General features: G+C 60.8%; 1 protein-coding gene across 1 annotated transcript; it reads left to right on the plus strand.

Moving 5' to 3' along the window:
* Positions 1 to 2,431: 2,431 nt before the first annotated feature.
* On the plus strand, positions 2,432 to 9,997 carry PPP1R1B (protein phosphatase 1 regulatory inhibitor subunit 1B; the record flags this gene model as incomplete). The annotated part of the gene is made up of 7 exons (XM_082604576.1): positions 2,432 to 2,512; positions 4,166 to 4,226; positions 4,512 to 4,534; positions 4,990 to 5,065; positions 8,190 to 8,393; positions 9,715 to 9,834; positions 9,938 to 9,997. 7 exons carry the CDS (start codon positions 2,432 to 2,434, stop codon positions 9,985 to 9,987), a joined length of 615 nt encoding a protein of 204 aa, XP_082460702.1. The 3' UTR covers positions 9,988 to 9,997.
* Between the last annotated feature and the right edge of the window lie 24 nt (positions 9,998 to 10,021).

Raw genomic sequence — 10,021 nt, forward strand, 5'->3', positions numbered from 1 at the left:
TTTCCTGATTCAGGGCCACCCAGAGCTCCAAGCCTCCCTGGTCAAAGGAGTCTCAGCCGCTGTGTTCCCCAAGGCCCTCTCAGCTCGGATGGGCTGTGAGGTTCCACTGGTGGTGACGCCTCCTTGTCCCCATCCTCTCGTTACCCACCCAGCTGTCCTCTGTCCCCTTCATCCCAACCAGGACCTTCCCACCTCCCCAGCACTGGAAGCCACAGGCCTTTCAGCCTCCTCTTAGCCCGGTGGCCACTCAGGTTACTGCCTGAGCCATGGCTTTCCTGTGCCCCTTCCGACTCCCAGGACCTCCTCATGTGCACGGCCAAATTGGTCGTTACCACCGTAACCCAGCTGAAGGAGGGGTCTGGGCCAAGCCAGGGGCTGCCAGAGATGCCCACACCCCTGGGCCAGCAACCTGGCATCTGGCTGTTTCCCCACAAGCATAAAAGTCAACAAACACAGCGGGACTTGAGCCAGGCCTGGGGGTTGGGGGGAGTGGCGCTGAGCAGCCAGGGCTTCCAGTGCCCATGGGCAAAGCTCTGCCCTCCTGATTCCCTCTCCTCACCCCCAGAGTGGGCGCTGACTCTGGGGCTCTGCCTTGTGCCCCTGACCCCATTGTCACAAGACTCCTCTGGCCTCTTGCTCCTTCTGCTCTGCCAAGGACCCAGCACACTGGGGCTGGGAGTGGAAAAGTTGCCAGGTGGGGGGAGGGGGACGCCTGACTGTTCCAGGCCTGAGGGTGACCAGGAGAGAAGAGAGCCAGGGCAAACAGAGCCCCAGGAAGACACATGCCTATGTACACGTCTACACACACACCCTCTCGTCACCGCAGAGGGACATTCAGTCCCTCGCCCCTAGGCCCACAGAGGGAAACACCGGTTCGTCCCTCGCCCCTAGGCCCACAGAGGGAAACACCGGTTCCTGCAAAGATACCCAGGACCTGGACAGATAAACAGGGACACTCCAAACCACAGGGCCATCTCCTCCCCTTTCTCCCCTCCAGAGACACACACAAACGCCTGTGCAGAGAGAGAGAGGTTCACACCTCAGAAACGAGCACGCACACACCTCTCCCCCCTGCTCTATTCCTGCACCAAACTCACACACGTGATGGCACGTGTACTGGTACAGGCTGGCCCCCAGCACCCCCAACTCCATCTCCCCCGGGCTGGCTCTGTCCCCCCCACGTTAGATCTGGGGAGGCACTGGAATCCAGGATATTTCACGGCAGGGACACATTCCCCGCCCCCACGGGAGTGCTCCCAGGATCACAGCCTCATCCCCTTCTACTGTACAGGCTGGAGCTGTGGATACAGTACTCCCCCCCCCGCCCCCCGCAAGCTGGCACAGCCTGCCCATCACCTTGACAGCCTCTGACATCCTCCCCCACCTCACCCCCTCCCCCGCACACACACAGTCTTCCCACACCCTGCCACTCACACCCGCATCCTTGACACTCTGACACACTTACTCACATAGACTCGCACACACTCTCACCACACCGACACCCCCCTCACACACACACACACACACACACACACACACTCCCTAGCTATAGGCACTACAGGGCCCCTGGCACTCACTTTCACACACTCCCTGCCATGATGACTGACACGTGTCCTCCCACGCACAACCCGCTCCACGCTCACTCGCTTTCTAGGACACCCCCATTCACAGCGTGGCAGGCTGGTGGTATTCTCTCCACGACCTCACAGGCCTCCCCGTGAAACTCCAAGTATCCACGCCAGGAAGGGGTTAAAGCCAGAGTCCCCGCTGCTGCTCTCCCCTCGGCCTGCCCGCATTATCCTCCCTGCTGGACTCCATCAATAATGCAGCTTCAAGTTCTGGGGAGACGGCAGGGGGCCCCCAGCCCGCTCCCCGGGTCCTGGCTCACACTCCCCGCCCTCCTCCCGGCCCCGGGAGAACACGCTCCTCGGCGCTCATTGGCCCCTGTCTCCTGAGTCCTCCCACCAAGCTCCCGGGCGCCAGTCCCAGGCTGAGGGGACGGGCTGGGCACCCCAAGGCTGGGGCCGGAGGGTGAGACCCGGAGAGACGGAGCGAGGCAGAGACAGAGACAGGCATGCGGAGAGGGAGCAAGGGAGATAGAGGAAGGGCGGAGAGACACTGAGAGAGAGCGAGGGAAGGAGGGGAGAGACAGGGACCCAGACCCGCGAGCCGGGGAGCCCGGGGTGCGGGCGCGAAGGCACCGAGGCACGGGCGAGCCCCGGAGCCCGGCGGGGTAGGCGAGGAGGCGGCCGCCCCCCGCCCCCGCGCCCCCTCCCCTCGCCGGCGCGGTATTTTTATCTGTGCGTGAACAGCCCTCCTGCTCCTCCCCGCCGCACTCAGCCCGCTGTCGCCGCGGCGCCCTGAGCAGCGCGCCTGGACCGCAGCCCCCGACCCCGCGGCGCGCGCCCCGCCCACCGCCCACCCGCCCGCCATGGACCCCAAGGACCGCAAGAAGATCCAGTTCTCCGTGCCCGCGCCCCCCAGCCAGCTCGACCCCCGCCAGGTGGAGATGGTAAGGGGGCTGCGCCCCAGCCCCGGCGGCGCCCCCCTCACCCCCGCTAAACACCCGGGCTCGTCTGCGCTCCGGGGTCTGAACTGGCCTGGGAGACGGGGGCGAAGGAGTCCCGGGCCCGCCTCGGACGCGGCGGGGACGTGGGGCAGCGCGTGAAGTTCGCTGGAGACTCATGCAACTTTTTCGCCTGGGGCCTCGGTCCTGATCCCGGGGCGGAAGAATCCCGGGCGGCCCCAGGGAGGGCAGACGGTCCTCTGGACCCTGCACAGTGTCCTCCTTCCCTAAACTCCCACGCGGACCACTGGTGCCGCTCAGATGTGAGAAACGTGGTACACTGACCCACTACACAGAGCAGGCCTCCGCCCAGCTGCCCCACGCTCTGGCTTTCTGTCTAGTTCCACCCTTCGTACCTGGGCTGGGGTCGCCAGAGCCTTGTTCTGACCTCTAGACAGAGCCACAACATGGCAACAAGCGGGGGAGAGGGGGGGATGATGACCAGTCATCACAGAAGCCAGAAGTCCTCCCACAGACAACTGAGTTCTCTGGACAGCCTTTCTGGGGACTGGAGGCCTCCAAGGGCTTGAGGTGGGGGTGGGGGGTGGGATGTGATGGAGGGAGAGAAGAGGGTTCTGCCCCCCACCCCGCAGCCTAGCCATTCACTTGTTGCTGAGATGCAGCTGGCACCCCACAGCGCGGTGAGAGTGGAGCCAAGTCATTTTGGGGAGAGCTAGGCGGCCATGGGGGCGGGTTGGGTCCCCGGCCCAAGCAGCTTTTGGTCTGGAGGGCAGTGTTGGGAGCTCGGCAGAGGGAGGTGGCAGTTTCAGCTTAATTCACCTGGTTCTCTTTGTGCATTTCCCTGGAGCTCAGAGGGGACCTAATTAACTGACACTTGGTCTGATTGCCAAGCTGGGGGGAGGGGGGGAGTCACTAGGAGTGCTCAGTGCGCCCCCCACCCCCCGGCTCAGCCTGGCTCATGTACCAAGGAGGGCAACTTTTTGTTTTTTATGAGGACTGGGTGAAGAGTTCTGCAGCCTGAGAGATACGGCTAGAGGGACCCAGAGCCAGGCCCCCAGAGACCACATCCAGGCCCCTGTGGGTCTGGGGGTCAGACCCACACCTGAGCCTCAGTGTGAGGTTGGAGGTGCCTGCAGTACCAGGCTCAGCCTCCCTCCACTTTCCCTGGAGCCCTTGAGCTGACCTTAGGTAGGCAGGGCCATGTGGGTGCCATGGCCCAAGGGGCATCTTCCACAGCCAGCTTCAGGTCCTGAGGTCTGATGTCTTCAAAAATGAGAGAGGAAGGGACTTGGTAGGGGAAGAAAGAAAGGGAGGTGGCAGTTCTGGAGTAGCCATGGAGTGGGATGGGTGTCAGCTGGGAGCCAGTGATACATTTTTCTTGTCCCTTCCCTGCCTTGGCACGCTGTGTGACTTTGAGCTCTTTGCTGAACCTCTCTGAGCCTTGGGTTTTCACCTTGGTAAAATGAGGGGGTTGGGTGAGCTATGGAGTTCCTTACAGCTCTGACAGTCTTTGATTCAAAGGTTCCCTGGGGACTCCAAAGCACTGTTTGTCCCCTGCTGCCTGGGTAGGGGGTGGGGAGTGGGCTGCAGGTGTCTGTCTGCCCCCCCTCCTCCCCATCTCTTTCTCTATCTTCTTAGATCCGGCGCAGGAGACCAACCCCTGCCATGCTGTTCCGGCTCTCAGAGCACTCCTCGCCAGGTGGGCCCCTACCCTGCCCCCTAGTCCTGGCCCCATCCTAACCCTGATGCCTTCTTGGGGCTCCTGCCAAAGTCCCATGAGTAGGAGACTGAGCAGAAGATGCGGGGGTTAAGGTCTGGGAGCCCAACTCCATTGGGTTCATTTATTGACCAGGCACCTCCCAACACCAGGAGGGAAAGGGCACAGAGGCTGAGCCTTTGGGGAAAGTAATTCAGACTCTTTCTCTCTTGTCTCTCTTCCTCTTCTCTCTTCTTCCTGGCTCGGTTCACTGGTGGCCTCCCTCAGAGGAGGAGGCCTCACCCCACCAGGTGAGTTTCCAGGGGCAGCTGGAAGGAGGGATGCCAGGGCCCTTTGTGATGGGCTGGAGGGGATTACTTCCCAGCTAACACAGGGTGCCACCCAGGAGGACATTAGCATATCAATTGGCACCTCAGTGAGAGTGCCTGGTGCCAGGGTGCCACCAGCACCCTGCCCTTGTCTCTCCTCTGCCCTTGTCTCTCCTCTGCCCAGACTCAGGCTGGGCCTCCAGAACCCAGGGTCCTGCTCTGAGTCAGGCCATGGCTCTGGAGCCCCTCCCAAAGCCACCAGTTAGCCTCAGCCTTGGTGCAGGAGGTGCAGGACCCGAGGGGCGGCAGTGCCTGGGCCTGGACCTGAGAACAGAGGCTAGACCAGTCTGCCCGGGTTGCCTTGGTGGGATGGAATGGAGGGAGGGTGAAGGCAAGGGGCCTCTGTAAGCCCATTTAACCTGGCACTTCCCCAGCAGAGAGCCTCAGGAGAGGGGCACCACCTCAAGTCGAAGAGACCCAACCCCTGTGCCTACACACCCCCCTCGCTGAAAGGTACTGTCCCCCACCCATCAGTTGGGCTGTCCCCTTGACCCCTGCAACTGGGCTGACATGGGGTGTGTGTGTGACATGTTGAGCTTTTGTTGGTGGGGACGGATAGTCTTGGGTACCCACCCCAATCCCTACTTAGAGACCAATTCTTTCTTAATTTGGCCTTGTAAAAAGAAGGAGCCCAGAGGCTGAAAAGGGTGGCATGGGTCTCACAATCAGGTTGTGGGGTTGAAAGAAAAGAGGCACGTAACAAGTAGGCATCGTCTCTGCACCTCCTTTGCAAGCATGCACTGGACCACCTCCCCCTCCTTCTCCCCGAAGGGCACCTTCTTTGGGCTGCACCCCTTGCTCTCCTCTCCCATTCCCGTGCCATTTGCACAGGTCTGCACACTGATGCTTCTGTTCCTGCTTCTCCTTTCTACACCAAAAGGCAAGTCATTCCTATAGCACTCACTTATCAAACACCTAGTGTATGCCAGGCCCCCCTGGTGGGTGCTGGGCAAGAATAAGAGTAAGATTTGGCCTCAGCCCTCCTGGGGCCCTTCACCTCAAAGGGTCAGGGAGAGTTACAGAGGAGAGGGTGTTTCAGCTTGCATGGGAAGCCAGAATAAGAATTCAACAGGCAGGCCAGGCATGGAGGGGCATTCCAGGGACAGGGAGGAAGGTGTGCAAAGGGAAGCAGGTGTGAAATCACAGGGGTCTTCAGGGCCGGCCTGGAGACTTGGCTTCCACAGGGGGAGCTGGGGGAGATACACCTGGAGGAGAAGGTGGGACAGGTGGGGGTGCGGGGAGGGTCTCTTCCTAACTAAGCCTTAGGATGCCTTCCTACACCCACCTCAGCTCCCACCTGAGGCTCTTCTTGCCTGGCCAGCCCCTCCTCCCATGGAGGCTGGGAGGGAGGGGACCAGAAGGGTGTGCGGAGAGCTCCCTCCGGGGTGGGTTTAATGAGCTCCCAGTAACCGGCCAAGGTCTACAGGTGCAACTGTCAGCCTGCCGGCCAAGGCTGGGAGCAGAGAGACTGGGAGGAGAGGCGAGAAGCGCAGGCGCCCTTTCTCTTCCTCAAGGACAGGACGATGCAGGGACAGCTAGCGGGCCGTGGGTTCAGCTTTTGGAAGGCCCTCCTACCTGTAGGGATGTGGGGAAGGCCAGCCCCTGAAGCAGGCATGAGGGAGGAGGTGGCATCTTCTCAGGAGAGAATATGAGAAATCTCTCTCCTCCCCATCCTGGGCTGGGCTGGGGGCAAGTGCCTGTGAGAGGGAAGAACCACCCTTGGACTCTTGATTGTGAGCAAGGGGCAGGGGTGAAAAAGATGGCCAGAAATGTGCCCCCACCCCGCGGCCCCTTTGGGCTGCAACTTAAGGAGGGTCTGAGTGGGGAGAGGCAGGGTGGTGGAAAGGGGCCAGGAGAGGGGTGCGGGGGCTGTGCTGGGGACCTTGGGGCTTAAAAAGGGACACTTGGATGGGGGGAACTCAGGTTCCCAGAGCTGGAGACGGAGGGATTAGGAGACAGTTGGGAGGATGGGGGGGAGACCCCAGAGAGCCCTGCGAGGCACGAGGCAGGCGAGGCACGCGGGAGGCTCACGGGGCGCCAGCACAGGGCTGCGCACACCTATTGTTGATGCTGTGGCTCACGAACTGAACTCTCCTCCCCCGGCTGCTCGAGCTGCCACCTCCTCTCCTCCCTTCCTCCCTTCCCCAACGCTCAGGGGACCCTTCTGAACCTGCAGGGCACTGTGTTATAGGCTTTGGCTCCTTTCTGGGCAGGGAAAGCATCTGGCAGGGTGGGGGACTTGTAGGTGGAGAAGCTCAGGGCCCCCAAGGAAGGGTGGACACTGAGTCTTGGCTTGAGGGGGGTCCTCCAAGGCCGAGCCCTCACACTTGCCTCAAGGTGAAGCTTTCCCCAAGGACAGGGTGGGGTAATTTATTGCACTTTTATTGCCTGGGTAGCTTGCCCAGAGCCAGCAGGAGGCACCGGGTGGAGCTCGGGGCAAGGCAGGGCAGCGGGCAGACACAATGCACCCTCTGTGCCTGTCCCTGAGTTGGCAGGAGAGCGGTGCCCTGCTCCCTACACTGGAGGTTTCCAGCCTGGATCTGCCTGCTCTGGGCTTTCTGAGGGGAGGGGCTGCCTGCGGAGCAAGGAGTAGCGGCAGCAACTGCAGGTCCCAGCTCATCAGCATCTGGTCTCTGGGCCTTGAGTTCAGTGACCCAAATGCTCTAAAATCCCACCAGCTCCTGGCCCCCCTGCTGCCTCTGTCCCAGCCACTCCTCCCAGGGTCCCCTCAACCCCTGCCATCCTCCCAGAGTCCCCCAGCCCTGGCCCCTTTCTCCTAACCCCATAGTCCTTTCCATCTTTTGGAAACTTCTCTCCAGCTGCCCACACTGTTCCCTCGCTAGGTCCTATCCCAGCAGGCCTTGGTGGCGTTGGGGGGGTGGGGGGTGTTCGCTGCTTTCTAGGTCACCGCAGAGGGAGCTGAAGCTTGGGGATGTGGGTCAAGATTGTGGGGGCCGTGTCTGAGCACGCCACATCCCCAGGCACGGACTTCACTGGCTGCAGACTATTATGTCCTCAGCCTCAGAACTGTTCCTACCTCTTAGAGCCTGGGGCAGAGGTGTGTGGAGTAGCATCTATGATGGGGCACTGCCAGCAAGTGGGGACCAAGCCCAGCATGGTGTGGTGGGCAGGATCGGGGTAGCAGTGAGCCCTAAGCAGGCTGGGCACTCCCCTAGAAGTTGAAAGGGACAAATCCCCCAGGGCCTGGCCCACAGGCCCTGTGCCTTCTCCAGGGGCTGTAGCTGGTGGACAAGCCCCCCAGCCAGGGAATGTTAAACTGCTGCTGTACCCGCCTGGTCTTGTCCGGCTTGGCAGGAGCTGCCTGGTGCCAGCCTCTGGGAGAGCAGCACCTTTGGACAGCTTAAGAGCCAAACATGATCAAGAGTCTACCCCCTGCTGCTTCTGCCCTGGTCTGGCCCCCAGCAGGCTGACCTGCAGCTTTTAGCTTTTGAACTAGACCCCTGTGGGGGATTAGCTCTGCCCCAGGCCCACAGGAAGGAGGCTGGGGACTGGGCCACATGCCTCTCCTGCTTCTTGGGCCTGGCTGACCCCTGCCTTCCCGGTCCCCCTGTGCCAGCTGTGCAGCGCATTGCTGAGTCTCACCTGCAGACCATCAGCAACCTGGGTGAGAACCAGGCCTCAGAGGAGGAGGATGAGCTGGGGGAGCTGCGGGAGCTGGGCTACCCAAGAGAGGAAGACGAGGAGGAGGAGGAGGATGACGAAGAAGAGGAGGAGGAGGAGGACAGCCAGGCTGAAATCCTGAGGGGCAGCAGGGGGTCTGGTAAGCTGACCGGGCTGTGAAGCCTGGGTCCCACCACCACAGACCAGGTGGGATCCCCCCTGAGTGTCCCGGGACACCCCCTCCTGGTTCACAGTTTCTCACACGTGTAAAGGGCCTCCCCGCTCTCTCATCCCACAGGATGCCTTGCAGTCAGCCTTACCTGACACCTGGGCTGTTCCCATCCTTGACTCAGTCCTTCTCCCAATCAGGTTTCCTCTACTAATTCCTCTCTTCCCTAAGAATTAAGGCAAGGCCACCTGAGGTTTGAGGCTAGACCCAAGAAAGGACTTGCCATCCACGGCAGTTGGGAGGTGCAAGGAGATGGGGGATAGTGGACTAAGAGTACCCAGTGCCCCCATCGCCTGCATTTCTGAACACAGGATGTGGTCTCTGCTGGGAGGCACAGGGCTGGTTGATAAGTCCTCTCCAGGAATCTGTGGCTCTTTCCCCCTTTTTTATTTCCTAGGCTGGAGGTGAGAGGGTGCCCTCTAGTGTCTAGATGGAGAATGTAGGATTCAAGAACCAACTGCGTTGGCTGCAGCTCCAACCCCAACTGCCTGGGAAGAGAGGGGCCAGGGAGGGGCATGAAACCTACACAGAAGGCCTCAGAGCTAGAGACCCCAAATCCCAAAATCTCCACAGGGAGTCTCAAGGCCCAGAGAATTCCTAGGCAGGAAGATCTCAGCCCTCCCAGGACTGTTCTTTCTAGGCCCAGGCCAGCCACATCTATCCCTCCCAGTGCACCTTAAACGTTTTGGTGCCATTATTTATGGGGATGAAAAATAGCCAACCACTCCTGCTTGAAGTGTCCGTCCCTTGCACCCCTCAAAAATGGCGTGGGCCTCCTCTCTGCCTTGGCAGCGGGGGCATCGGCCATGGGAGCAAAAGCTCCAGCTGGAACAGGTGAGTCAACTCCCACTGGGACCCCCCAGAACAGGTGAAGAGGAGGTGAGAGGAGACTGTTCCCTTAGGAAAGCAGCAGGGCGGTGGGTCAAATGACAAGATGACCAAGGAGCAATATCAATTGCCACCAATCTTGGAGCAGCTCCTAAGTGCCAGTGCTGGGCTGCAGGGTAGTAACTATTATTTAAGGCAGTCTACACAATTTCCCTTACCATCCCCTTGAAAGAGGTAACAACGGACCAATCTAAGTCATATGGCTAGTCGTTGCAAGAGCTGTCTTAGTCCAGTGCTCTCTCCACTATACCATGATACCCTCCGAAAGCTTAGCCACAGCCAGCTGAGAGACTCAGCTCCTGTTCCCGGACAGCCAGATGGATACTCAGAGCCCGTGCTTTTATCCCTTCTTTCCCGTCCCCAGCTGGGCAGAAGACTACTTGTGGCCAAGGTCTGGAGGGTCCCTGGGAGCGCCCGCCTCCTCTGGATGAGCCCCAGAGAGACGGAAGCTCTGAGGACCAAGTGGAAGATCCGGCATTAAATGGTGAGGTTTGGGCGCGGTGGGGCGGGGGGGGGGGGGCTGGGGAGGCGGGGCTGGGATCTTGGTGGGCGTGGCCAGACCCTAAGTCCATCTGCTTGCCTTGCAGAACCTGGGGAGGAGCCACAGCGCCCTGCTCACCCTGAACCTGGCACATAGGCACCAGCCCTGCATCTCCCAGAAGTGGCGAGGG

The sequence above is a fragment of the Mesoplodon mirus genome (genome assembly GCF_964341445.2).
Source record: "Mesoplodon mirus genome assembly, chromosome: 18".
Classification (NCBI taxonomy): domain Eukaryota; kingdom Metazoa; phylum Chordata; class Mammalia; order Artiodactyla; family Ziphiidae; genus Mesoplodon; species Mesoplodon mirus.